General features: G+C 50.9%; 9 protein-coding genes and 1 non-coding gene across 10 annotated transcripts; 3 read left to right on the top strand and 7 right to left on the bottom strand.

The window, feature by feature from the left end:
• Positions 1 to 451: 451 nt before the first annotated feature.
• Positions 452 to 2,007, bottom strand: AKAW2_10204S (uncharacterized protein; the record flags this gene model as incomplete). Its single annotated transcript, XM_041684591.1, has 2 exons — positions 452 to 1,666; positions 1,726 to 2,007. The coding sequence occupies 2 exons, from the start codon at positions 2,005 to 2,007 to the stop codon at positions 452 to 454; spliced, it is 1,497 nt and encodes a 498-aa protein (XP_041536924.1).
• Positions 2,008 to 3,735: 1,728 nt separating this feature from the next.
• AKAW2_t10007A lies at positions 3,736 to 3,826 on the top strand. The gene has a single exon. It is a non-coding gene; the product is annotated as a tRNA-Pro (tRNA).
• A 309-nt stretch (positions 3,827 to 4,135) lies between these two features.
• On the bottom strand, positions 4,136 to 6,034 carry AKAW2_10203S (uncharacterized protein; the record flags this gene model as incomplete). Its single annotated transcript, XM_041684580.1, has 4 exons — positions 4,136 to 4,979; positions 5,034 to 5,174; positions 5,228 to 5,575; positions 5,631 to 6,034. 4 exons carry the CDS (start codon positions 6,032 to 6,034, stop codon positions 4,136 to 4,138), a joined length of 1,737 nt encoding a protein of 578 aa, XP_041536923.1.
• Positions 6,035 to 7,127: 1,093 nt separating this feature from the next.
• Positions 7,128 to 8,279, bottom strand: AKAW2_10202S (ankyrin repeat domain-containing protein; the record flags this gene model as incomplete). The annotated part of the gene is made up of 1 exon (XM_041684569.1): positions 7,128 to 8,279. One exon carries the CDS (start codon positions 8,277 to 8,279, stop codon positions 7,128 to 7,130), a length of 1,152 nt encoding a protein of 383 aa, XP_041536922.1.
• A 178-nt stretch (positions 8,280 to 8,457) lies between these two features.
• AKAW2_10201S (cytochrome P450) lies at positions 8,458 to 9,978 on the bottom strand (the record flags this gene model as incomplete). The annotated part of the gene is made up of 1 exon (XM_041684558.1): positions 8,458 to 9,978. The coding sequence occupies one exon, from the start codon at positions 9,976 to 9,978 to the stop codon at positions 8,458 to 8,460; it is 1,521 nt and encodes a 506-aa protein (XP_041536921.1).
• Positions 9,979 to 10,788: 810 nt separating this feature from the next.
• Positions 10,789 to 12,361, top strand: AKAW2_10200A (CRAL-TRIO domain-containing protein; the record flags this gene model as incomplete). The annotated part of the gene is made up of 4 exons (XM_041684547.1): positions 10,789 to 11,520; positions 11,590 to 11,631; positions 11,684 to 11,783; positions 11,835 to 12,361. 4 exons carry the CDS (start codon positions 10,789 to 10,791, stop codon positions 12,359 to 12,361), a joined length of 1,401 nt encoding a protein of 466 aa, XP_041536920.1.
• A 1,414-nt stretch (positions 12,362 to 13,775) lies between these two features.
• AKAW2_10199A (FAD-binding oxidoreductase) lies at positions 13,776 to 15,311 on the top strand (the record flags this gene model as incomplete). Its single annotated transcript, XM_041684534.1, has 2 exons — positions 13,776 to 14,088; positions 14,149 to 15,311. 2 exons carry the CDS (start codon positions 13,776 to 13,778, stop codon positions 15,309 to 15,311), a joined length of 1,476 nt encoding a protein of 491 aa, XP_041536919.1.
• Positions 15,312 to 15,724: 413 nt separating this feature from the next.
• AKAW2_10198S (alpha-hydroxy acid oxidase) lies at positions 15,725 to 16,792 on the bottom strand (the record flags this gene model as incomplete). Its single annotated transcript, XM_041684523.1, has 2 exons — positions 15,725 to 16,653; positions 16,708 to 16,792. The coding sequence occupies 2 exons, from the start codon at positions 16,790 to 16,792 to the stop codon at positions 15,725 to 15,727; spliced, it is 1,014 nt and encodes a 337-aa protein (XP_041536918.1).
• A 2,702-nt stretch (positions 16,793 to 19,494) lies between these two features.
• Positions 19,495 to 21,930, bottom strand: AKAW2_10197S (putative C6 finger domain protein; the record flags this gene model as incomplete). Its single annotated transcript, XM_041684512.1, has 9 exons — positions 19,495 to 19,538; positions 19,594 to 20,165; positions 20,216 to 20,484; positions 20,530 to 20,580; positions 20,630 to 20,668; positions 20,718 to 21,255; positions 21,302 to 21,485; positions 21,546 to 21,784; positions 21,842 to 21,930. 9 exons carry the CDS (start codon positions 21,928 to 21,930, stop codon positions 19,495 to 19,497), a joined length of 2,025 nt encoding a protein of 674 aa, XP_041536917.1.
• A 919-nt stretch (positions 21,931 to 22,849) lies between these two features.
• On the bottom strand, positions 22,850 to 24,139 carry AKAW2_10196S (carbon-nitrogen hydrolase family protein; the record flags this gene model as incomplete). The annotated part of the gene is made up of 5 exons (XM_041684501.1): positions 22,850 to 23,023; positions 23,076 to 23,120; positions 23,173 to 23,385; positions 23,449 to 23,939; positions 23,992 to 24,139. 5 exons carry the CDS (start codon positions 24,137 to 24,139, stop codon positions 22,850 to 22,852), a joined length of 1,071 nt encoding a protein of 356 aa, XP_041536916.1.
• Positions 24,140 to 27,810: the final 3,671 nt, after the last annotated feature.

The following is a 27,810-nucleotide window of genomic DNA, read 5'->3' as shown; positions in this document are numbered from 1 at the left end:
CCAGACATCCTCTCTCCCCTTCTCTCCTCTTCTTCCATCTTCTTTTATCTAGCTTCTATCTACCAATAGATACTTTGAACAACGGGTTTATCGAGTGGATACGCGAGACTCCGGCGTTAGTGGCCTTCACTAAGGTGACCCTCTCTCCTGAGCTCGACAAGCGAAGAGCCTGGAACTCTCGAAGAAATAATTACCCGACGTGCTCAGCTTGACAGTACAACTACTTGTGCTACACAGAGCCGGTTTAGCCGGTGTTGGCTTTCGAGTCCCAGACCTGCCCTTCCATCTGAATCAATGACAGAAGTAGTATGCTTGTGTCAGCCCCCGACGCTCATGCAACATGCTACATGCTACATGCTACATCGTACTAGCCAATCAAAGAAGCGCCCTTGTGTTAGATTAGATGATATAACTCAATGGCTAACATAATCCTCCTAGAGACGACTTTCCGTCAATGTCGCTGTCTGCGCCAGTCATAACCCCAAAGCCAGACCACTACCATCGCTGGCACGCACACAAAACACATGAACCCAATTACAGTAAAAGCCCATCCATTACCAATGGCATCAATCATAGGAAGAATTGCAGCAGCTGCGCCAGCTCCGAGCCAGCATCGTGTGAGATTCATGGCAGCTGTTGCCATCGCCGGACTCTCGGGGTAGATATCAACCATCAACGCACTCAAGGTATTCATTACTGCTGCAGAAGTATACCCAATGAGAAGAAGGAGAACGAGTGGGCCTGCAAGATTGGTCTCGTAGTGCAAAACCCAGCCATACGCAATCATGCTCAATGCTTCCCCGATTGCCTGCGGCAAGACGACTTCAGCACGGGGGCGTTCGATGGCAAATTTGTCCAAGTCAGGTCGGCGATTGCTGGAAATATCAATGCCTTGGCTGCTTGCGTGCCGTCGATAGTTCCAGTCTGTTATTTTTCCTTGTGTATATGCAGCAATCAGATTGCCCACGCCAAGGGGAAGATAGCACAGACCGATCTGCACCTCGTTGAAGCCGTATATGCGGCTGAACTGCGAGGTGATAGTACCTGTGACAGCAAAATAGCCTGCGATAGCCACACCATTTCCCAGAAGGATCAGAAAAACATCTTTGTGGAAAATAATGGTGAGAGCCTTGAGCGGGTTGGGGAAACGAAGATGAATGCCCGCCGAGGAATGAGCCTCAGCCCGTTGACGTCGAGAACAGAGCTGTAGCCCCGACAGGTTCCATATTGGGGGAGATCGTGAGCCATTGCCGACAACCTTACGGGCAGTTTCGGGAAGAAAAAGCACTAGCACGATGAAGAAAGCACTTGCAAGGATTGCCAGCAACCAGAATATGAAGGGCCAGCCTAGGAACTGCGTCAAAAGGCCCCCGATTATAGGCCCTACCGACGGGCCAATGATGAAGCCGGCCGACACATATCCAATGTACTTGCCGCGCTCGGCGGTAGTGACGACGTCAGCAACAATAGCATTAGCGAGCGCAATAGTGCTGCTACCGCCAGCACTCTGGAGACATCTCAGAACGAGCAGCGCGGCGTAGTTGCGCTGCAGGGCGAGCCCGATGTTGGCGGCGATATACGCGATGAAGCAAAGGATATACGCTGGCCGCCGCCCTGCATTGTCGGCAAGCCCGCCAAAAAAAGTGGGCGCGAGACCTTGGAAGATCTATGTCATGATGGTAAGCACTTCCCCTCATCTTTTAAATGCTTTACATATTCACCTACCATATATGTTGACAAGGTAAGATTTATCAAGGTGTCGCTCACGTGGAACTGGTCGGCAATAGTGTCAGTTGCGGGCAAGTAGATGTTTGCCGACAAGGAGGAGAAAACACTGGCCACTGAAGCTATCAGGACAATCAATGCTCTTGTTCGACGAGAGAAGGTCGAGTAAACCTCAGTTTCACCGGGGGCTGGATCCGGATCTCCTACTGGTGACTCTGTATCCGACGGCATCCTTTCTGCTTTGGTATCCGGGCCATCACAGTATTCCTCTTTCGGCTTCATGATGGCCATCATATGTGTGCTCTATTTTGCGCCGGAAAAAACCACCAGGCTAGAGCAGAGCCACTGCGAAATCAGGTGAAATAGACAAACCGGCAGCACGATGTACCCTTATGAATGAGATTACGTGTTGGAGGGTTCTGACTTACGCCTGCAGCTAATCATTCAAGGACAAGGCTGATCAGTAACTGCATGGTCGATCACATCATCAGGTCTCGGACCTTGTCTGGTCCAATAGTGCACGCCTGTTCCCAGGCTACCACGGGAAAGCGTGCATAATCAAGGCTGCTCGTCCTCGAACGTAAAAAGCATCAGTCCAGCGGAGAGATGACAGAATGTCCCATAAGAGCTACTTTATTTTTCTGTCAATGTAAATATCATATCAAGAGATCTCGGCTTTTCAGCTATGCTTTCGGCCGCCGAATCTCCCACCTCGTTTCTTATCAGGTGTTATGCAAGGTGTGTATCCCTGCGATGCCTGCAGCCTGCCGGTTCATTTACTCCCATCAGCCCCTTCCCACGCAGGGGTTCCTTTCAAGGGTTCCTCGTTCTCCCGGATGTTACGTCTAGCATGATTCGAAATATACATGACTTCATCACCACACACAGCTGACAATCTCAACACCTCTTCAGGGCCATGTTATCAAATCAATCTATCATCCCTCGTTTTACTTTTTCCGGCCCAGCAACGTCATCCTTCTCTACCGAGTGGATGGACTACATCGGAAGCTTATCCCAAGTCAGCTGAATCCTTTGTAGCGTTGCTGTGTTAAGCTGAGATACGTGTCCTCCGCTGGGCTGTTCTTGTTGTCCGGTACGGCGAGACCCCGTAAGCGTGCGGGACGGGAAACTCATGTCCGGAGATTTTACGGTCAACCCGTTGCTTATATTTATTGGCACTAGAACCTTGGACTATTGATTGGCGTCCACACGGTGAGCTGCTCTTCTGTTACTTTGGGTCAATCTAACTGCATCTGGACAGTGGAGAAATTTTCACGAATGGATATATTCGATAGTGATGTCTAACCGGAGTAAATGTCGCCAAGTCATATAACCTATATATAATGAGAAAGGCGCGGGATGAGTAGCTGGCATATTCATTATTATATACTATCCATGTAGTGCGTTGCACCCGCTAGGAAGTCGAGGTTCAATTGCTAGGCTTTATGTGTTGAACCTGTATCCTGTAGACAAATGATCTATTGCTAACTAATCAGAGCAGGCTGGGAAAAAAAATCGACGTTTTACAAAACAAGTGAAACCTGAAGTCATGAGAAAGAACTCGTAAAAGAAAGAAACACATTGCTTCAATAAGCGTATAACAATATTTCCACTGAATTTATTGTACTAGAGATAACTATTACCATCCCAGCAAGAGCTGAAGTAGTTTGAGCATGTGTGGCGGATAACCGACTGCTGTAAGTATATACCTACCGGCTAATATCCATTTCAATCTGAACAGAAAGATAAAGATGAAAAGAAAAAAAAAAAGGAAAGCATATTCAAACAGTAGTACCATTATCCTCCATTAGATAAAAATAAACCTTCTTCGAACCAGTTTTTCCTCAGATGCAATTTCATCACATTGTTCCCTTATACTAATAATGTAATGCACACTGCCATTAAACATCACCTATAACCCCCCAGCTTCAGAAAAACTCCCGCTCAAACACACCCCTTCAACTTACTGCTAGAACATATAGCATAAGTTTAACTCAACTGATATATCAAGCCCGGGTGGTCTAGTGGTATGATTCTCGCTTAGGGATACAAACCCAAGCATATCTGCGAGAGGTCCCGCGTTCGATCCGCGGCTCGGGCCTTGAATCTTCTTTTTGATTTTTTTTCCCCTATGTATGTATCAATCATTTGATAGTTTGAGAAATTCTTTGCTTGTTCTTTTTATGACTCAATCACTACGATATGTTTTTGCTGGCTCGCTGGCTGGATGGCTGTTTGTTCGTCAATCAATTCCATGCTGGTCGCGCCCGTGAACAGATGAGCGATCTCTAGCAGTTGGATGGTCTGTTCTATCTACGTCATGTCTACCAGCACGCCTTATCAAACGCGAGGGCAAACTTTAAAATCCACCCGATCTACAACAGATGGTGGTGGCAGCATTACTCGACGTTCACGTCCGCTCAACGGCAGCAGGCCACTGCGCACCAGTAGCTGCCGCCTGTCCCGTCAATTCCAGCGCATCAGCATCAGTTCCATCCGCAGCGCGATCTTCCTCGTTCCAACCCTCGCGATCGTCCTTCACCATCCGCACAAAGCAGACGTCCAGCAGTAAAGCCACCGCGCTAATCCCTACCCCAAAATACAAAGCAGCCCGGTATCCCATTATCCGACCGGAGTGTTTCGCGATCTGGTCCTCGATCGTAGCGGCAAAGCCGAGGCCGAGACTAACGCCGTAGAGGTTCAATGCGCCGATCAGCGAGCCTGCAATGCCTTGCTGGTGCCGACGGACGGAGTTGCTGGCGATGATTTGCGCGGCGGTGTAGACGAAGTCTGGACAGAAGGAGAAGAGTACGATGGAGGGGAAGACCTGCGCCCAGTAGGTTTGGTGGACTGGGACGGTGGCCATTAATGCGTTGGAGATCAGGATGGTTATGGTGCCGATGGCTAGGATCCATTGCGCTGCGAATCGAGGGACGAGCCATGCGGCAAGGGAGGCTGCGCCCGTGGCACAGATTACGAAGGGGGTCCAGCCGACGGCGAAGTGCAGGGGGGACCAGTGCCAGACGTCTTGGAGCCAGAGGACTTGGTACCAGATTAAGGTGCCGACGGCCATGTAGTTGAGGAGGACGACGAGGAGTAGTGTGAGGATTGACGGGGCTTTGAAGATCTCAAGAGGCATGATAGGGTATTCTGTGCCGCTTTTCTCCCAGAGGAGGAAGGCTCCGAAGAGGATGACGGAGGTGATTAGGAGGGCGATTTCGTAGGGCGTGGACCATCCTACGCTGGGTGCTTGACTGCGGTAGAGTATTAGTATGTATGTGTCTCCTCTCGAGCGGATATCGGCTTACTTCCAGACAAAGTTGAACAAGATCAGGGAACTTGTTCCCAGTGCGGAGCCTATCCAATCGATCTTTCCGTGTCTGTCGAGGAGAGCCTCTCGTGAACTCAATGCCCACAAGGGGATCAATGTGGCAATGCCAATGCCAGCTCTATGATTCAGCTTCGTTAGTTATATCCCACGTAACAGGGTGCTACCACCTACATGAAGACAAAGAACCATTTCCATTCTGTACCCTCTATAAATGCGCCCAGGAACAACGCCCCGAAATAGCCCCCGGTTGGTGCCGATGCCGCAAAGAAGCCCAAACTAAGATTGCGCATGCGTCCCGGAGGATTGGTGCTTGCAATCATAGCTACTGCATTAGGCATGATGAAGGCACCACCTAGACCTGCGAGCGCCCGCATGGCAACGAATGCATAGAAGTTATTGCAGAAAGCGCTGATCAATGTGCAAAGACTAAGCCATGCTCCGCCCGCAAGCAAAAGCTCTCGATGGCCGTAGACGTCTCCCAATCGCCCGCTCATCAGAACGAAGGTCCCTTGTGTCATTCTTTACCGAGTTAGTGTTATCAAGATGGTATCTTGTTGCCCCAGCTGCTACTAACGCATAACTTGCGCCAACCCATGTGGCAGAGCTTTCCTGACCACCCAAGGACTCCCCTAGCAGAGTTCCACCCGCGATTCCAGCAAAACTCACAGTCATCTGGCAGACCTTAGCATTGGAAGATCTATGAATGGATGGATACGATACCTGTACAAGGTTGGCCAGGAGCAACAGCACGGTGATGGCCAACCGACGGGATTGAGTGATTTGAACTGAAGGCGCCTGCTCAAAAACTGGCTGGCCCGCCGTGGGCGCCACGCTCTGCTGGAGAGGGCCATTGAGCGGGTCTTGATTGTCGTCTGCAGGAGTTTGGGGAATAGAATGAAGAGGTGACGGGATTGCCGGATGCGACAACGACGGCGCAGGAGTTGTAATCTCGTAGTGAAGGGCCTGCACTAAAGACATGATGATGGATAGAACAATTGTCAGTGAGACCGATTTGGTGGGCGTTACCAGCCTGGAGGATGAGGTTAAAATAACCCCATCCGCATTATTAATTGCTGGTCCATTTGGTGTCAGGACAGGATTGCATCCGGGTTTAGGCTGAGTGCGGAAAATGCCGAAGCAGCACAAAGAGGGGCATGGATGAGCTATCAACTTCATCATTGAGTCACTCACCAGCATAGGGAAGATTAACCAGATAGGGTTATGATAGCCGCCGGAGACCTGGTTCCCGAGCCTTTGTTATCTTGGCTCTCCCACTCTTTGCAATGCCGGACACGTTGCAGCTGGGGATTGAGCATCGAATGCGACTCCCGATGCATGACCAGAAGAGTTTTCTGGAGTGCAGGGGTATGGCTTGCAAGATAGCTCGTGTGCACCAGCACATGCATCAAAGGGCAAGGTTCTAGACCCGGAAAGTCCACAGTGGAAGTTGAATCCCGGATTTAGCGTCATTTCTCAATACCGATAAAGAGGTGAAAAGGCTTTGAATCAACTACAGATTACTTCGTACTTCCTCTATGCGACATGGCCTCTCCGGAGAAATGTATGACTCAGTCACTAACACCATGTATCATGCACCGAGAATGGGTCAGAATGATTCGCATGATAAGCGCCGGAGTGATAGATAAATATTGTTGAATGCCTGCTGAGGTGAACCGCAAAACCAATAGTGAATAGAGGAAAGACTGCGCCGCTCCTCTGCAAGCGCGATTCAGTCTTGGTCAGTTTTCATCTTCTGTTATGCAGCTCGAATTTCTCTCAATGTTCTTGGATGGAGCATGTACCATGATTCTTGAGCGATATACATATAATTCAGGTGTTCTGACATGTTACAACTGACGTCTAACAACAAGGGACCGGGAGGATATTGACATGAACCTTCTGTATATGCCTGCATTTATCGTGTTGGCGTATGCTCAGGACGAGCTATGCTAAATAAGGAAGGCCAATGTGTGGCTTTGTGATCATTCTTGCGTCGTTTCGTACGGTGCAGTAAATGGCGACACATATTCCTGTAATTTATTCTTCCTTTTTCGAATAGTTTATTTCCCATCTAATTTTGTAACGCACCAGGCAGCATGTGTTCTCGGAATAGTGCTAGCACTTCGGGACAACCAAGCCATGAGGCATACCAATCAGGCGTACGTCCTTGGTTATCACTGAATTTAATGTCCGCCCCGGCTGCGAGCAGGACTTTGGCAACGCCTACATGACCATGCTGGGCAGCACAAGACAGAGGCGTTCGGTACCCACTCCTTAGGTGATCGGGATATGCACCTTTCAGCAAGAAGTAATTCGTCATATCCTCTAGTCCCATATTAGCAGCCTCAAACATGGCGTCCGCAAAGTGGCGCTTCACCCTAGGGTTATATTCAACCAGCATCTCGACTGTTGATTGGTGGTTACGCCAGGCCGCACACACCAGGGGTGGACTATCCCATGTCTCGAGTCCAATCATCGGGTCCGCACCGTGGTCGAGCAGTAAGCGGGTAACTTCATTGTCTCCAGCCCGAATAGCATTGATGAGGGCTGTCTCAAGTTGTTGGCGATGTATATAGTTGACATGAGCACCATTGCGGAGCAGCATCTTCATGATGTCGATCTGTTTGCTACGTGCAGCGGCACACAATGCCCTTCCAAGACTATCAACCTCGGCAGTATGTGGTAGGTCCTTCACATGGGAGATGAGGCATTCAGCCACAACTAGTCTTCCAGTAGTCGTGGCTACCTCTCGGGGCGTGTGATCAAGCTTCGTGGGAAGAGTAGGATTTGCGCCCCTTTCGAGTAACATTCGGACGACAGGCAAGTGCCCTTCACGGATAGCGATTATGAGCGGTGTTTCTCCATGAACGCCAGCGGGATAATCTATATCTGTTCCTAGATTCACTAGAGCATGGACGACGTTTACGTGGCCATATTTGGCGGCTGTAGAGATAGGGTGTGAATCCGTAGTAGTGATCCGAGTGTTTGCTGGAAGTTTCGCTCCAAATGCTAGTAGCCTCAGGAGGGTTTGTAGCTGTCCTTTGCTAGCAGCCCAATGAAGAAGGGCTTCGCCCATGTTCTGCACCGCGCATCGATATAGACATGGGTTGACCCAGCGATATAGACATTGGCTGGTCTGAGCGAAGCAGTTGAGGTCGGTTTCGCTTTTCAGGTGCCCCGCGATTATTGGGACCAACTCAGGTGGCAGGTAAACGAGTGGCATCGCGATAAGGTTTGAATGTATCAGAAATAGTCACAGCAAATTATCAAGAGGTCAGAGGTCACTTGTAGGATACGATTGAAGAGAGAATCCATATATGATGTGAGAATAGAAATTTGCATCCATGATGGCATCCGCAGCTCCCGGTGAGGCTGTTTCCCGATTGGGTCGAGAATTGAATTTACATGCAAACCTTGTTGCTCTGACTCTCCGTAATCGGCCAATGGATTTCGATCGCATGGCTTTGGACTTCGCCATTGAAGCAGCCGTTTACTACAATCTTCTCCTCGCATGTACTGGCCCCTTCAAGGACACCAGACTTCACAGTGGCAGCAACAGCTTCGTACAATACAAGTAGCGCCAGATTCCTCCCAATGCACGACCGCGATCCCAGACCGAAGGGAAAGTAACACAGCTCGCGCGTTGCGCAGTCAGTCTCATCAGCCAACCATCGCTCGGGACTGAACGCAAAAGGATCAGGAAACGCATCGGGGTCATGATGGAAGACGTATATCGATGCCCCGACCGAGACCCTGCCTGGAAGATACACACCATCTATGTGACATCCGCCGTCAGGCACAGCCCTGGTCAGAGGTGCAGGATTGGTCATAGCGAGTCGCAGGCCTTCAGTAATCACGCCTCGCAAATACGGAAGGCTTTGCAGGTCAGATGAGCTCGATTCGCCCAATTCTTGCTCAAGGCGCTCGCGGACATGCGCCTGGCGGACAAGGTGGAACAAAATGGTCGCCAGAGTCTGACCGGTTGAGCTGGTCCCGGCAAATAGTGACCCTTCACAAATACCAATGACCTCGTTTTCCGTCGCTCCAGCCGTACGGAGACGACCATGGTAAGTGTGTGCCAAGGTAACGGGTTCCGTCTTCCCCTTTCTCTCAACGATCGATCTTGCGAATTGTTCGACCCGACGCATTGAAGCTCCCCAATGACGATCCTGAATGGCGACATGGAGAGACAATATCCTCGAAAACAGCCAATTTGGGAACATGGAATAATACCCAAAAGCTGCGATAGCCTGCAGCCAGGCACTTGCCGAGAATTTCGTCGATGGTGAGTGAGTATCCAAGTCGACGGCCTCGGTTAGCGCTCCGTACGACCTATCGAACATGTAGCCTGTCATGACGTCCATCGAAAGTCGCAACGCCAAATCGAGGATGTCAACACGGTATAATACGGTTTTCACAGCGCGATCTTTTTCATTGGCCAAGCGAGCGATCCACTGCTGGATATATTGCTGAACATTCTGTGTTCCTACCGCTTCTCGTATCCTAACAGGCGCAAATAGTGGCAGGACGGCTTTTGCGCGCTTATCGCGGTAGGCTTTGTCGATAGCGGAGAATATGGTGGGCTGCCCGTTGACATCGAAGTTACGATACCGAGCATCTTTCATGAAGCCCCCATTAGCCACGTAGATAGTAGCCAAGGCATGGGGGTCGGAGATGGAGACCTGATTCGGGGCGATGCGCAGTACTCGAGTGTCGTATCGGCGATGGTAATAAGCAAGGGTCTGTGGCTCAGTACCGAGGAAGACGATGATCCACTGGGGGATGGACGAGATGCAAAAAATCCAAGGTCCAGGAACATGGGCTAGAGGATGGAGGGTAAGGCGATAGATTGCCACCGTGATGAGGCTGATGCAGAGGAGGGTCGAGGCATCAGCTGCAAGAGTATCACCGAGCAGCATCATGATAAGCACGACACTCCTACCGAAGCACTACCAGGCAATCGGCCGAGGCAGCTCTCGTTATGAGGGATTGGAAAGTGTGCCATTTGCCATTTGATTCGTGTCTCAGAAAGCGTTGATCTGAGCGTTGCCGATCTGCGTCGCAAGAATGACGAGCGGTGAGGGGTTGGTTGGTTGCAGGGTGGGAAGTAACCTTCTCAACAACTCTCCTTCTCCCTTGCAACGTCTGCTCCATCGCCATGCATGAGACTGTAACTCCCGATCATCTCTACTTCTAAGAAAAGCGATGTTTATTTCCGAAGAATGAGAATGGCCATTGGAGTGGGAATCAATTAAGGTACCGCCCTGGTCCATGGTCCTGAGTTATATGAACCTCCCAAAAGTCGAGAGAGACTAACGAGTGATTTGATTGCCAGTGGAAGGCCGCACCGGCCAATCCCCACCCAGGGCCTTGCTGCTATTAATGGCCAGGGCATCATATTTCATCATTTCATCGTTGCAATAGCCTGAAAGGGGAGGGGGATGTCCATCAAACACGAACCAACCGATAAATGAGAACCTTTCCCCGCAGTCCGAGCGGACGATCGGCGACGATCCCCTAGCAAGAACCACGGGTCGGCCAGCGAAACCCCTGAGGCGCCTGCAACTCGCTATCGAGATCCGAGGTTTCTCGTTTGTCTCAAAGACGGGCAGTTTCATATGCAACTGGCCGGGCTGTGATCGCCTGACAAGCACGATGCTACATAAGCAGATCGTAACCCACCGTCTCATTTGAAACTCCACGACTGCATTCTACACTCAGTTTCACCCATCATGACTACCAACGGCATCCAACCCGGCCACGTCGGCAATCTGACTCAGGATCAAGAGGCCAAACTACAACAGCTCTGGTCCATTGTCCTTACCCTGCTAGACGTGAAGTCCCTCCAGGGTGGAGATACCTCGGCACAGACCCAGCCCGACCAACGTCCAAGCACGTCGCTCTCCCGAGCTGACACCGTCGTCTCCGCTCATGGCCAAACGGCTTTCACAGAAGACTTGTCCCGAGTCCTCCGGGAGAATGGCATGAGCAACCCTGACATCAAGTCCGTCCGGGAGTCGTTGAGCAACACCTCGATCGACGAACTCCGCTCGGGTCTGTTGTATACTGCCAAACATGACTCCCCCGACGTCCTTCTGCTTCGCTTCCTGCGCGCTCGCAAGTGGGACGTTGGCAAGGCCTTTGGTATGATGTTGAGGGCGCTTGTCTGGCGCAAGGATCAGCATGTCGACGATAAGGTGATCGCAAACCCCGAACTTGCGGCACTAGTCACGTCTCAGAACACGGTGGATACGCACGCAGCTAAGGAGTGCAAGGACTTCTTGGACCAAATGCGTATGGGGAAGTGCTATATGCACGGGACCGATCGGGATGGCCGGCCTGTTCTCGTGGTGCGCGTTCGCTTCCATCAACCCTCGAAGCAGAGCGAGGCAGTGATCAATCGCTTCATCCTGCATACGATCGAGACAGCCCGGTTATTGCTGGCGCCTCCCCAGGAGACAGTGGTATGTCTAGCCAGCTTTTGATTCCATGACCTCCCATATATTGTACCAGGCTAATCATCCATATGGCAGACCATCATCTTTGATATGACTGGCTTTGGCCTTTCCAACATGGTAAGTTGCTCTGCGATCAAGGGTATCTGCACGGGAAACTGACCATGACCAGGAATACGCCCCGGTGAAATTCATCATCGAATGTTTCCAGGAGAACTACCCCGAATCGCTTGGATACATGCTCATTCACAATGCCCCCTGGGTCTTCTCTGGTATGTTTGCAGTTTGAGTCTTCTTACTTGGTCCCCTCTAACGCAAGACAGGAATCTGGAAGATTATCAAGGGGTGGATGGACCCGGTGATCGTGTCGAAAGTGAACTTTACTAACAAGGTGTCCGATCTGGAGAAGTTCATTGCCCCGGAGCAGATTGTGAAAGAACTGAAGGGCAAGGAAGACTGGACCTATGAATATGTCGAGCCGGTGGCCGGTGAGAACGAGCTGATGGCGGATACGGAAACCCGCGACCGCATCTACGCCGAGCGGTTGAAGATTGGCGAGGAGTTGCTGCTGCGGACCTCGGAATGGGTCTCCACCAGCCAGCGAAAGGACGCGGCCGCTACCGCAACGGCCCGAGAGCAACGGAGCGAGACAATCGAGTCGCTGCGGCAGAACTACTGGCAGCTGGATCCGTATGTGCGCGGGCGCACATTCCTGGACCGGACAGGAGTAGTCAAGCCGGGCGGCAAGATTGACTTCTATCCGAGCCCAGATCTGGAGCCCGCCACGGCTAAGATGTTGGAAGTGGAGCATTTTGAGCGAACTGAGGTGAAGGTGGTCGATTTGCAATGATGGTTGGACGATCGGGATTTGGCTGTTTACTTTGTAGATTCATGGCGTCAGATTCGGGAGTAATGCTCTTATGGGATAGTGGGTTGATTGTAGTTACCTGAATTGAATTTTTCCTAATATAAGTGCCACCCATATAAGTGACATATTCATTCATCGAGAAGTAAATGGTCAGTATCTTCGTCAAGTCAATTGATGGTGTACAGCAGAAGTCTTCCCCTTGGCGGCTTACCCCAATAGAGACTCCCGACCGCATAATCGCGATCCACGGGATTCGAGTTTCCCACGTGCTGAGTTACCACCCAATTTCATCTTATTCAAACTAATCACTGCTTCAATCAACTTTAGTCTTCCGTTTCTCTTCAATTCCAAGCTCTCTCATCTCTCCCATATAAACCATGCTCCTACAAGATTCGGGATATGCTCAGAGGCAATTATGGCTCAGCTGCAGCGCAATTTAGCCCCATGCCGCGGAATCCGCTCCCTTGATCCATCATCTTCTCCCTGGCCCGCCCCTTTCCCACTTCCCGGCAGGCTTTAGTTGGCGCTCACTATCGACGCCACCACTAGCCTCGGGGTCTCGCGGACGATCGATCCGGACATCACTGGCACTGACCAGCACAATCTCTTCTCAGTCTAACAGCCCAAAGCGCGACTGCAATCTAGTCTGTCCTCCTCTTGCAGGTATCTTGCGCACTGTTGTCCAATAATCTGGCATCTCGTTCCCCGCATTGGTTCCTGAATATTCAGTTCACGCGCATCCCTCCTGACGTGATTGATGTGCCTAATTCTCTCCCCTGGCTATCACCTGCCTAGACCGGCCTAGTTGTCAGCACTTGGTCCGGGTGATGCATCTGCTAAGTGGCTAGCAGGCTAGTATTGCTGCATCTCTGTACGAAGCCATGAGTTTAGACTCTACGGGTAGTGGCCCCAGCTGCTCAGTCGGGTTGAGTTTTCTCCTCCTCTGGTCATCCTCCTCTGGTACCGTTTTGTCTGATTGGCAGAAAGGCATTTGAAATTGATCGGGCTCTGCATCTGTGCAGCTGAGATGCATCCCTCTTCCGATCACAGCCATCCTCAACCAAGGGTACCCCTGTCCCTAATCGATAGCCATGTATAATCTCCGATTAGTGTACTTGTTCAGCTGAGAGAGGGGGTTAACGACCATGTAATACAGTGGCTTCGGGGGTTATTCTTGTCGACTCGTCTGATTGGGTCTACCTTTCAGGCACTCGTCCGCGCATCCATGCTCCATTGGCATGATGAAGCCCCCGCCTGACATTCCTCTCTGCCGGACCCTCCTGATCTTTCATATTTATTTCTGCTGCCCCATGGTGCACGCATTGCAGTCCGTCACTGCAGCCTTGCAGCCCTCCCTAGCTACCTCAAGGCGCATCATCGTGGAATGCTGTCCACAATGGCCTTCTCCTTCCTTCGTGTTCTTTCCTCCCTCCTCCTAGTCCTGCAACTGTCGACAGCAGCCTCGACATCCACTCTTCGTCAATGCCTTCTCACCGCGGTGCAGAATGACCCGACCCTCGTCGCCGTTGATGGCGACCTTCTCTATCAGACTCTCGCCGTCCAGGTCTACAACCTGAACTGGCCCGTCACGCCAGCAGCCGTGGCCTTCCCCAAATCCACTCAGCAAGTGTCCTCCATCGTCAATTGCGCTGCATCGCTGGGCTACAAAGTCCAGGCCAAGAGTGGTGGCCACAGCTATGGCAATTACGGTACCTATTCACTCCCCTCGCTCGTCAGCCGCTCATCCTACTGACCTCACCCCATCCTAGGACTTGGCGGCACCAATGGCGCGATCAGCATCAACCTCAAGAACATGAAATCCTTCTCCATGAACTACACCAACTACCAAGCCACCGTCGGCGCCGGCATGCTCAACGGCGAACTCGACGACTACCTCCACAACGCCGGTGGACGGGCCATCGCGCACGGCACCTCTCCCCAGATCGGCGTCGGAGGGCACGCAACAATCGGGGGGCTAGGCCCCGCGGCGCGTCAATACGGCATGGAACTCGACCACGTCCTGGAAGCCGAAGTCGTCCTCGCCAATGGCACCGTGGTGCGCGCCTCCTCTACGCAGAACTCAGACCTACTATTCGCCATCAAAGGCGCCGGCGCCAGCTTCGGCGTCGTCACCGAGTTCGTCTTCCGCACCGAACACGAACCAGGCTCCGCAGTCCAATACTCCTTCACCTTCGGACTCGGAAGCACCTCATCGCGCGCAGACCTATTCAAAAAATGGCAGAGCTTCATCTCCCAGCCCGACCTCACCCGCAAATTCGCCAGCATCTGCACCATCCTCGACCACGTTCTCGTCATCTCCGGCACCTTCTTCGGCACCAAAGCCGAATACGACGCTCTCGGCCTGGAGGACCAATTCCCCGGCCACACCAACTCCACCGTCATCGTCTTCACCGACTGGTTAGGCCTCGTAGCCCAATGGGCCGAGCAGTCCATCCTCGACCTAACGGGCGGCATCCCCGCGGACTTCTACTCCCGCTGTCTCTCCTTCACCGAGAAGAACCCCATCCCGTCCACCGGCGTCGACCAACTCTTCGAGTACCTCGACAGCGCAGACACCGGGGCATTACTCTGGTTCGTCATCTTCGATCTCGAAGGCGGCGCTATCAATGACGTCCCCATGGATGCAACAGGCTATGCCCACCGCGATACGCTGTTCTGGCTGCAGTCGTACGCCATCACGCTGGGATCCGTGTCCCAGACGACGTATGACTTTCTGGATCGTGTCAACGAGATCATTCGTAATAATACCCCCGGTCTGGGTAATGGGGTGTACCCCGGTTACGTGGATCCCCGGCTTGAGAACGCCCGCGAGGCGTACTGGGGGTCGAATTTGCCGAGGTTGATGCAGATTAAGTCGTTGTATGATCCGTCGGATTTGTTCCATAACCCGCAGGGTGTGTTGCCTGCGTGATTGTGAGTCCAAGATCAGTGGATATGGTTTCCGACTCGTATATAGGTTTTGATTCTTGGATAGTATGTTCAGTATGTACCTGGTTCATCGTTGATTTTGTTGATCAGCCTCCGCTCCGTCTGATTCTTCGATATCATGGTATATGTCTTGTAGTATTTCGCATCATGGTCTAGTCACATGATTTCTACTTATCCTATCGTGTCTATGCCGTAACTACTACATTGGACCTACAACTTCGCTGCCGGTCCATCCGTCCGAAGAACCGCCAACGCGGCGGGCGTGACATCCGCCAGGGTACGACACCCCGTCAATTGCATGCAGCGTTTGAATTCTTCGTAGAGAATATCCAGGACGCGAGAGACACCGTTCTCCCCGTCATACTGTTGCCAGGTAGTTAGCATACTGTCTGTCACTCATCCTTTCGTCTGTCTGGGTAAGTCACGGGAACCACATACAGCTAACCCCCAAATCGTCGGCCTCCCAATCCAGCAACACTCAGCCCCCAATGCCAATGCTTTGAAGATATCTGTTCCTGTCCGGATACCACCGTCGATATGGACGCGTATCTTCCCTGCTGCGGCTTCTACGCACTCCGGCAGTGCGTCGATTGTCGGCACGACCTCGTCTAATTGTCTTCCGCCGTGATTGCTCACGATTACCCCGTCACAGCCGTATTCTCTGGCAAGGAGGACGTCTTCGGCTGTTAGGACGCCTTTGATCCAGATCTGCATCTTCGTGATGGACCGCAGCCACGGGATCTCTTTGGCCCAGCTGTGTGCGTCTGAGTTTGTTGCGACGAAGCCTGCGTCGTGTGTGACCTGTTGCAGTTTCTCGGAGGTTACGCCCATCATGGGCCAGGAGAGGCCCTCGGGTGTGCGGAAGTCGTTGCGGGTTTCGTTGTAGCGGTATCCCAGGACCGGGCTGTCGGCTGTGAGGAAGATGGCTTTGCAGCCTGATGCTTCCGCGCGATGGATGATTTTGGTTTGCAGGGCGCGGTCGCGCAAGGTGTATAGTTGCATGGTGTGTGTCGCTGATGGGTTGAGTTGTTGGCCTGCTTGGACGACTTCTTCGACTGGGTATGTGCTGAATGAGGAGACGGCCATGGGGATGTTGCGGCGGGCGCTAGCTCGGCTGCTGGCTAGTTCACCTTGTGGGTGTGCCATTGCTTGGATGCCGGTTGGGGAGAGACCGAGGGGGAAGTCGAAGGTTTGATTGAAGAGGTTGAGTCGTAGGTCTAGTTGGGAGACATCGACGAGGACCCGTGGGCGCAGTCGGTATTTCTTGTAGGCGGTTGAGTTCTCCATTACGGTGATTTGGGTGGTTGAGCCGGAGTTGTAGAATTCTGTGGCTCTGTTAGTGGGTTGTAGTGTCTGAATAGATAGTAGTGAATGCGGACCTCGCGCTTTAAGAGGGAGTTTCTTCGATCCGGCGTTCTTGATGTCTTCGATGCTGAGCATCAATTCGGGCAGGGAGGGAGCCATGGTAGATGTCGCTAGGTTAGAAAGAGTTATATCGGTCGGAGAAGGATGATAATTGAAGATTGAGTCGAAGATGGGTTGGGGGAGGTGTTACCCCTCGTTTATGCAGGTGGGATCGTGTCTTATCGAGGGCGAGCGGGGATACAATGCCGAGTGACTTGTCTCTGCATCTGCAGGTTGCTGATCAGCCATTGGTGGCCGTGCTTCGTACCGCCATTTGTTCGTGTCGCCGATCCCCATTCACGAGTATCACTAGTAGCAATAGCTTACTATGCAATTGACCAATCGTGAGGAGGATGTGTAGGAGTCATGGTACTCTGTAGGAAGCCCTTGGTAGATGAAGATGAGAACGTGGGATATCACGACCACCGTATAGATTCGGTCGCATGCTTTGTGATTTCCAATGCAATCCCCATGACGTTCGCGCTTCGCAGTCCAATTCGACTGTTCCTTATAAGACGAATCCGACTTTGATAGCAATCTGAATGCGGTTCTCCAGCGTTCGGGTGCACCGTCGTGGCACAGATCTGTTGTCTCGTCTGTTATATGAGAAATATTGTGCGATACGACGAATAGAGTATCTAGACAGATATATTTGATTAGTCTCCTTTGTTTCTGGGATAAATGATCAAGTAAGGAACGAACCCACTCATAGCTCGCGATATTTGGGACAAGCTAAGTAGATTGCTATAGTATGGAGGAGCCGGATATCGGCGTGTAGGATTGATCGGTCGGGCCTGGATGAGTTGATTAGAACCAAGGAACAGCAAGAACAGCTGCGTTACCAGTGCCAACAATGGCAAGACATAATTATGGAATAGTATCAAGAGCAGTGGATGTAGGAACGTGCTGATTGTCGGGGTGGAAAGGCAACTACCTGTTGCGGAGTGATGATCGAGAGATGAACTACTCTTCGAAGGGTATGGTAGTAAAGAATGTGGTATATGAAGACAAAGGCTCAAAAACTTACAGATCATTGAGAAACTGACAAGTCTCAATGAAGCTCAATGTCTTCTATTACTAGTAGCTGACAGATGGGTGTTGGCCACTAAATGGGGGTGTTAGAAGGTTACAAATAAAGGCGGCATGTTGGACGGAATGAAGTGATTTGAATAGCTTCAAATTAGCCGGCTCAGGAAAAGGATTACATTGGGTATACATGTGTGGTGGTGCGGAAGGGCAGGTACCGTACGGGAGGGAGAAGAGGGTAAGTACAGGATGAGAAGAACCGATGGGGATGGCTTCACCCAAGACGAATTGGGTTGATTGCGGCAAGATCACGCTGATGCGGTAAACGAAGACAAGACAGAATGGCTGGTAGCATAGGTAGTAAGTACTAAATAGCCTACTAACACTATCATCTAGTTTCTCTCCCACCACAGAGGAGTAGCCTCCTAGTAAGTGGGACACTTGTATAGCCTCACGCAATCCTCAAAGGAACAAAACACCAAAGCAACAACAAAAGAAAAAAAAAAAAGGTGCCGGGTTAACCCAGTTACTTTCCCTTCAATTAACCTGGTCTTCGTGCTTAGGATCGAGTTGTAGCCGGTGGGCCCTACACTCTTAGACGCACACATTGAAGACTGCTTCAGGAACTGGCCTCGATATCACGCCGGTAGGGGCCGGGACTGGGATTCGAACGTGTGCCACTGTGTTCCCTGCAACCTTTACGGGAGGTAGTAACAGCCTTCTCTTAGGGCGACACTGGGCGGCTCATCAGCGTACCTTGAAGTCCTCCGGCCATTCGACCATCGGGTTCACTGGGTTAGTGGGGCTTCCCTTTTATCAAATATAAGGGAGCGTTGTAAGGATTTGAGGCTCCTGATTGGCTGGCGGTTTAAGCAGAGGCAAGAGCAGCTGGAGGGTGGTTGGGGGACAGATGAGGAAGGTGCAGTGAATTGCGCGAGGTGAGGTCATTGCGGGAGTTGATAGTTATGCGGAGGGCGGATGGAGAGTGGAGTGGATATAATAGCGGATATCAAAGATTGCGGATGGGGTTGGCGGCCGCAGAGGTCTTGGCGACCACAACAGATTTCGAGGACCAGGTTGATCCTATGATCATCAATTGGCATGAACTTCATGGCATGATGGTATCTTGAGAAATGGGCGCAAGTGGAAATGTAGAGCTGAAATCATGGAATGGCCATATGATATATAGCTTTGGACTATTCTCACTGTTGAGGACATCCATCGTTGGACACATTCTATGAAAAAATGTTAGTAAAACGGTCTCTAGAACTTTTTTTTTCTAATTTATGCTCTTTCAGTCTGAAACTATTTATCTTTCATATAGACATAGTTCCAACCCAAGTTACCCATGCTTGTGATTCAGATCTCTTCTGTCAGATTTGATAGTCGTTGACAGAATATTCCCCCCGGATTATTGTGGGAGACGGCAGTATTATCCGCTTGCTGACAGACCAGGCGGTGAGACGGGCCCACCTAAGCGATGCCCCATCCATATCTATACACCACCAACAGCTATACTATGAACCTCCAGAAATTAACAGATACTTCATTGCATTGGACAGGTATTCCTCGTCTTTGAATCGGTTGACTCTGGCAACTGGTATGTTTTTGCTTTTCCTCGTGGAAGAAGTAACAACTCTCTCTTCTCATTAATGGGTTATCAAGCAGTCTACCGGGACTGCTGTTCTAAAGTGTACTCTGTGTACTTTGCAAATCAATATGCCTCAGCGCGATTATCAGCCATTCATGGAAATTGTTTCAACAGAATTTGCGATCTCATCTACTTCATCATCAGCTCATGATCGTTTTATACGAAGTTCAGGTATATCACGTACCCCTCATCCCGTTGAGTGCTTCGAACGCAATTGCATAGTTTCCCAAGGCCTTCGAAACCTGCCGCAGGCTCTGTCGCAGCTCATCTAGGAACCCGCCTAGAGATCGGCTGCTCGAGGTCGTCAAGTCATTCCCCACTGGCTCACGCATCGCCCGGGCCTTCAAGCACAACATAATCATTGCATAGCTCGACTGCATCGCACAACAGGCAAAAGTCGGCATCATACGTGGTATCTCAACCCGGGAATTGCGTGAAAGGTAAGGTGGGTTAGTCAATGGGATCTCATTCGTCGGGTTTGGATACGGCAGGCTGTCTAGAAGGCTGACAATGTTTAATGCTGCATGAAGACAGATTTTCGAGGACGCGTGTGCGGAAAACGGAAAGTCGATAGCTGCGGGCTCGGAGAGCACGGAAGATAGAAAGCTGTCGGGCGAGGACGTAGGTGGTCTGGAAGCTTCAGCGACCTGCACACGACAGCATCTGGGCCCTGCAGCTGCGTCCAGGTCGCAATGGCGCTTGCGAAAGACGGGAATATCTTGGAAAGCGCAAAATCGGTGAGTCTTAATCCTAGCGCTACATGGAGTTAGTCATGGCTGATACAAGAATAACATGCAGGTATATACCTGTGTAGCTTGATTTCTGCAATGTGTCTTATCGTGTGCAGGGCAACGACGTCCGGTGAGTCCTGGGTTGCGCTAGGCGACTTTATGGCCGAGTCGTGAATGGACACGCGACATGGATGCAGCAGACACGTTATTTGGTTGTCCAGCTCGGTCATCCGGTGGGGCACCCAGGAGGCATTGAAGTGTGACTTTGTGGTTAGATCTAAATCGTGAACAAAGGTTGTGGCTTCGAGAATGGTCTGCTGGGCCTCGATGAGCAGTTTCCATCCCTGTACGTGTCAGAATCTATCTAACCACGAGAGCTAAATACTCACCTCTGGAATTGGTGTCACAAAGCGAGGGTCATACGGATTAATTGCAGGGGGCTATATGTGTAATTTACGCATGTCTGAGACCTGGAGCACGACTACATACCATCCCGCTGACAATTGATCCTTGGCAGACTGTCAAATACTTCATGATGTTAGCGCAATTTGTCTGTCAATATTCGAGAGATACTGACTGTGATCCACCAAGCTCTTCGACGGGCCTCAGAGTATTCATCCTCGTCGACCATCTCGTGCAGCGACATGCTCATGGCGGCTGTCAACGCTTGCCCCGCCCGATTACACATTTTGTTTATGTTCCCCCTCTGAGCATACTCATATACGCTCAGCACCACCAATGCTAGAACCGCTTCCAGACAAACGGGCACTTTGCTGTGAAATTCCTTTCGCTGATACTGGGGTGCGCCGTCGGAAAGAGCTTTCGATGGATCAACCGAAGAATCCAGCAGCTCAAGGTCAGTCTCCACGGCCTCTAGTGCAGACTGTGCAAAGGAATGGGCAAGGTCTCGACGCAGCTTCACATACTCTGATCGTGAAGGCTGTTTCACCTCGGGATGCGGTACAAGGGCGAGAATGGCTGATATGGCTAAACTAAGAGGACTAGAAGGTCGAAAAGGTGACCTCTCGGACAAAGGACGATTGTAAACCGGCACCCGTTCCGGAGGAGGCAATATCGGATAATAAATGTGAATGAAGACATAGTAGGCGTCCAGTCTGCGCCGGTCAGAACAGTTTAGCGGAATGTCTGGGTGAATCTTACATGTCCGCATCACTCGCGTACGTCTGCAACAAATCCGGTGGGGGAACAGGAGGTTCCGGTACCATGGATGGTTCATCGACCATGAATATTGAATCAAATATCTGTTCCATTTCAGTAACGGAGCTTTCGACACTGCGCAGTCCTGCGCCTGGGGCGCCCAGGCTCAAGATCTGGCTGAGCCAGCCTGGGGAATTATCAGCTCAAGGTCTTCTGCGATACTCAGACAACTGCCTAGGATGTGTACCATCTTCATCCGAGCTCGACGGCGGACCCTCGATGATGGGGCTACCTCTCTTTTGGGTCTGATAACCTTCATCCGGCGCATCAGAGACCGTTGTCGGGGGCGTTGATGCCCGTTTACGCTTGCGATTCTGGCAGTTTCGTGGACCGCCTCGTTTACTAGGGACATAGCAACATATTGTATCCTTGGCGACACAGTTGGAGCATCGTTCCTGGCCATCGCAACGCACTCGCAACGTCCGACTGTCGGGAACTGTGAGCGCTCATAGCTATGAAAACATCAGTGGCGGCAGAACCTACCACGACAGGCAGGCGACCTTGACGGGGGGCTTGCAGAACCTGCGATGCCCTGGACGGGAGACATCAACGAATGTCTTGGGCGATCCCATTGTACAGAGAAAACCAAGTAAACTAGTTACTAGTGGTAATCGGACTTTTAGGTCCGAGAGGTGGTGTTCGTCGAGGCCACAACCGATTTATGCAAAAGCCGGTGGCGCAAATCCCGGGCTCAGCAAACCCCGGTTCGATCGCCATGGACCCGCGGTCGGCTCCTGTTCCCACTTCTGCCTTCACTTTATCGAGATCCAGTGCGGGAGATCGTATGATCCATTATGGAGCAGAAGAGCTCTCTGACCCGTGCTTGATTGGTGTCATGCTCACTCTGACTCGCACGAGTTCAAGCAAATCCCGATACCAAATCCCTACTAACCTTTTCCCTTCGGCCAACTTTGCGGGGCGAACGTTATCCGGGGGCCTTTGCGACTATGCATGTAATATCAGCTGGGCTTTCCCATTTGCTGCAACAACAGGGGCAACACACACAGCAGGATAATAAGTGCGAAAAGTACGAGGAATGTCCGTGGCTAGCTGCGTCGCTGCATGAAACTCTCCGAGTGATCGCCCCAAACCGGTTTTTGGAATTGGCTGCAGAGCCTACAATCCCGTGCGCCACTGTCCACAATGTCGCCGTCTATTGCCGTGAGGTGTCGGTGTGGTATACCTACATCTCCATTTTTACTATGACCAACAGCAATGATTTATTAATATCCAACCGAGAGAGTAAGAGATGCTGCAAGAATGGAAAGTCCGAAGAACGAAGGGAGGAAGGCTTTTTTTTTTCTTTATTTTTTTTACGATGTCTATCCGAAAAAGGAGCCTGGTAAGCAGATGTGTGCGTTCATTCAAAGAACTCTAATGTACAAGTCGAACTTCATCAATATCTCATCATGAGAGCCTATCGGTTTTGACACGGGACGGAGTGGAGAGGAACAAGGCCGGTTTTCAATGAACCGACACATCGGGGTGACTCTAGTTCTCCGAATCCACGGTGTTCGCGATGTCCAAGGGGGTCGAAAGCCCAACTCGGTCGACAGTGCGGGTATACTCAACCCCTCCGTTCACGCGGTCTTCCCGAACGACGAGGTCCTTTCGGTTGGTGTCAACCAGCAGGCGGATGAGGTCGGGACGCATGTAGTGGCCGCCCTGGGTGGAACAGTTAGCAAGATGTAAAGAATGCGCCCGGAGGATCACTTACAAAGTCAGCCAGGGACTTGGAAAGATGACATTCATCCAGGTCAATCTGTAAAAATGTGAGCATTCTGCACGTCAGTCGAAAGGGAAAAGTAACTCACATCAACAAACAGGAGTCCTTCGAAGTCCTTGTCAGGGTGAGGAACAAGGTTCTGGCCATCGGGGCCGAAAATGCGACCGTGACCGTTGTAAATGTGGGGATCCTCCAGATCCTTGCCAGGGGGAGTGTTCAACTTGATGCCTTCGGCGGTGATTGTTTGCCAGGGCGCCAAGGTGTACGTGCCGGTTTCGATGGCGTAGGCGGGGGTGACAAGCTGCGCAGTCTTCATCAGCCCTCAGACATCAAAACAAAGAAGGATTTTCAGAGGAGAACTTACGTCCGCATTGGCCTCCGCCACGTTGGTGAAGGGGTCCGGGTACTTCAAGGTCTCCTTACCAGGGTAGAGTGGCCAGGCAGCAACGTGGACCTGCTCGCCCAAAGAGGCTGCATACGCCTTCATGAAGGGGTTCATGTTCTCCCAGCAGTTGAGGTGGCCGACGCGGCCGATGTCAGTCTGGATGACCGACTCGGTGGTGTCACCGGTGCCGTCGCCAAACACCAAGCGCTCAACATGAGTGGCTCTGATCTTGCGGCGGTGGTTGAGGATATCGCCAGACGGGGAGATCATGACCTGAGTGGTGTACAGACTGGCCAAGTCCACCTCCGAGTAGCCCAAAGACACGTAGATCTTGTTGGCGCGGGCTGCGTTGCGGATCCGGCGCATCTCGTCCGAGTCGGACGGAAGGCTGTTCTCGCGGTACTTCTTCAGAAGAGGCAGGCTCTCCTGGTAGTTGACCTTCCACATCCAGTAGGGATATCCAGGAATCCCTGTTCTAGGGTTAGCCAAGAGTCTCTGATACATTCAGGTGGGAGGCCTTACAAAGCTCGGGGAAGGCAATGAATTTGCATCCGGCCTTGCCAGCCTCGTCAATCCAGTGGATGGTCCGGCGGACGGACTCCTCCAGGTTGAACCAGCCAGGCTCAGCATTGACTGCTGCGGCCTTGTACTTCTTCAGGACGGGAGCCATGGTTTGATGAGTTAGGTGGTTTTGTTAGGAGAGATGTTGTTGAGATGATTGATGCTGTTGTAGATGATGGGAGAAATTCCAATGAGAAGTTGTCTCCCTTTATATGTTCGACTGTCATATCGTGAAACATCTCCAACCGCAAGTCTCGCATCGTCCTGATCATTTGATTCGGGAGCCACGGAACACGGTGTCTGCTTTCTTTTCTCCCAACATTGTATGCAATCAACAAGTGCACACGGGGCACTGTTTGAAACATCATCCCATCGTGCCGGGGTTTGGCATGCTGATAAGGTGGGCTTGAGCGTTGCAGAAGTGGAGTAGACGTGAGGAGTACTGCATAAGGCGACAAACCAAGCCCCTCATAAGCCCCAATGATAGCATAATTCGAGCTGCAGGCCAAGCAAGTGGATCCGCGGAAAATAGCTCCTAACGGTTGATCTGCCGTGGCCCCTAGATCCCGTTAACATGACATCTCGGATGAGAACGGAACCTGGGATCTGATTGTGCCTGTCCGCCTCATTTCCGGGATAAGCTCGGTTTTCAGATAGCCCATGCGGGGATGGCCCACCGATGTTACACTGTAGCAGCAAACCCCGGGCCGCTGCGTGGAGACCTGCAAAGTCCGGACTTGATCACGCCACAATGATGATTCTCTCGGATAGCTCGAAGATGGCTTCTTCAGTGAACCACAGTGGAGTCTTTACGTTGGGCCAACTCAAAGTTCAGAGAGGTAGCTTATTGGAGTGTATTTAACCATTGTTCCAAGCCATTTGATTTGCCTGTTTGTCTGTGATCTGATAGTATATCACTATCGCCCTCATCGTTCTCTTCATCTATATCTTCGTCGTCCGCAAGACAAGCTAGCCACTCATCTTTGTAGAACTTCCCCGGGGGGAAGCCCTCCCCATTGAAGATAAACCAACGAAAAATATCTATAGAGGCCTGCTCTGATGCTTCTTGGTCCAGTGGCTTCCCAGGAAAGACATGAGGCTCTTGCATAAAATGACCACTATACACCGAGTAGTTGGCATGTAAGCTCTTGTTGTAGAGAAACCTTCATCTTCGATGGCAGCACTGTTCTCCACCTCCCAGTTCCAATGGTGGTACCGAATATTATGGCGTGGACAATTTAGATGCGAAACCACTCGAAGCGCACATTCCGTTGTCTGCATCTTTCCGCATGGCTCCCATGGTGTACGTGGTGAATAATTGTAGGACAGGTCGTCTTCCTCGGTAGTTGGAAGATGGAGAAGCCGCCAGACGTCAGCCCTCCATATCTGCCCCTTGCTTTGGTCAAGATAAGACCCTGTACCAGCAATATCCATGAAGCTTTGAGGACACCCATTCCAAGGAAACGCGACCGGGTCCAGAGGCGGTCTCCCTCGTCTAGTCCTGCGCAGGATCATTGGAGTCAATCCTCCAGCTGCAGCTCTCAGCCAAAATGCGGCTATTGTGGGCCGACGGATGCCATTCATTATGGCAAGGAGTTCGGGGCAGAGGCCTGGTGAGGAAGCAAGCTTTTCTTCCTCCGGTACTTCACTCAAAATTGGATGCAACCATGGACTAACGAGGTTACATGGCACGACTGGCTCCCAGAACGACCCACAAAGAGAAGATATGATGGTTTCTGGATTGCAGCTCAGAGTTATGTAGTAAAAGGGATTGTCGTACAGAGCGGTCCAAACTTGGGGCACACAGTTGATTGAAGTAGCAGGGCACTTGGCCCCATCTAGTGATGGCTGAGGGAGCTGAAGGGTTGAGCCATGACAGTTGTGGGTGGGTATTGTAAGGGCCATGGTGAAAGCAACAGAAAACTGACTCCCCAGATTGTGTAATATGGCAAACTGGGAGAGGGAGCCTCAAAGGCTTTCTTGGATGACTGGGGTGTTAGGGGGGGAGCTTGAGCTTCAGTCGAATCCTTACTCCGCCATTTGATTGCGAGTGATTGTTCCGAAGGACGGGTTACTGACCAGGGCGTAAGAAACTCTCCACCATCACTCTGCTTGATGGCAGCCTTCCAGCCCTCGCCAGAAGCTAATACTGATAGCCACCAGGAAGCTGTATCGTCACTGACCTCGCCAATATCGACAGTATGCATTGTAGGTTCAGGGATAGCTTCATAATGTGCTGTCGCTTTAGAGTCCGTATATCTCATCGCGGAATTTCTTCCATAAATCTCAAGGAGGCGAAGCAGATAGGACGTAGCACCACCCTAATGTAAGCACAGCCAGGTTGTTTGGACCTGGTACTTCTTCACTCTCCATTCCAATCCAAAAGCTGAAGTCCGTGCCATTTAGAGTATAAGGGACTGCGACTTTCGTGCCAATATGTAGAAGAACGGTATCTGTTCTATCTTTCGCACGGTCGCAGACTATTGATTCCTTCAGCTGCCAGTTAACGGATGTCTGAAGACAGAGTATCCGGGAAGGAGAGGCACCAATATGAAGCGAAGCGCATGGGTCGTGTGCGGCCCTCCGTGCATACTGGGAACTTTGCATAGCATGTGGTGAGGATGAGCAAGTTCTGGGTTGACGCCATTACCATGGACGTAACAGGCAGTCCTTGAGAGGCGATACCAATATTCTCTGCTCAGAGTTAAGGCGTCATGTAGCTGTCGGTTGCTGGGTTGAAGCGTGTCATTGTCAGCGACAGTCTGTAAGCATCACAAGGTTAGTGGTTAAACATATAAGCCTCAATGGGAAAAGGTAGCACAAAATATGCTGCACTCCTCAAAAGGCCTTAAGGAAAAAACTACTGACCCTATACAATTCGGGCGAGCATAGGCCATCGGGATGTTTGTATCCACTTCGCTAATTCCTGGGTTCTCCGCGCTGTCGAACGAACAACGATGAGATGATGTCATTTTAAACACTCTACCAGAATCATTGATCGAGGAAGCTTGCAGGAAACAGAAAACGCTACAGCAGTCCCCTCTTTTTAACGTTAACAACGGTCGGACGGGCCACACGGTTGGGCGGGCCACCCGATTATCCCATATAAAAGATGTCTTTTTACTTCTATGATATATCAACCGATATTGCTTTCAAAGAGTTCTGACAGTATAGGTAGATTATATATATAACAGTAGATGTCCTATATATTTCTTAGATATGTATGTAAAATTTTTGTTCATATAGTTAGATCAACTTTTCATATAATACAAATAAACTACGGGTATCGTAATGTCATAAGTGAATAGAAGATTTATAGGGGTTTTTGGAAAGCATATATATACTTCAGATAATATAAAAAATCTAATTCTTCTAGACTTTGATGGTCAAGATATCTTATGTTTAATATAGTATCTTTTATATAGTAGTACCAGCTGGGCCGCCTAACCGTGTGGGCCGCTTAACCGTGGATTATGTTATGTGCTGGAAGCGCCGGTCAGATTAGTCAGGTGGTGCAAACAAATCCACGTGTGACTTGGAATCCCAAGTGGTAACTTGGGCGTATCGGAATATCGAAAATTACGGTAAATTAGTTGCTGTACTACTGAAGCGGGCAATTAACGCTGTGAATATTAGGTAACTATACACTAGCAGGTTTCTACCTACTACTGGATGTACCAACTCATATGTACAGTATCATTTGCGCACAATGCACAACACAAAAAATGATATGTAGCATCGTCTCAAGTATATGCTTGTCGTCCGTGTCTTCTCGCAGCA

Source organism: Aspergillus luchuensis, chromosome 1 (genome assembly GCF_016861625.1).
Source record: "Aspergillus luchuensis IFO 4308 DNA, chromosome 1, nearly complete sequence".
NCBI classification, from domain to species: domain Eukaryota; kingdom Fungi; phylum Ascomycota; class Eurotiomycetes; order Eurotiales; family Aspergillaceae; genus Aspergillus; species Aspergillus luchuensis.
The sequence above is the reverse complement of the archived record's forward strand: the minus strand, read 5'-3'. Positions and strand labels throughout refer to the sequence as shown.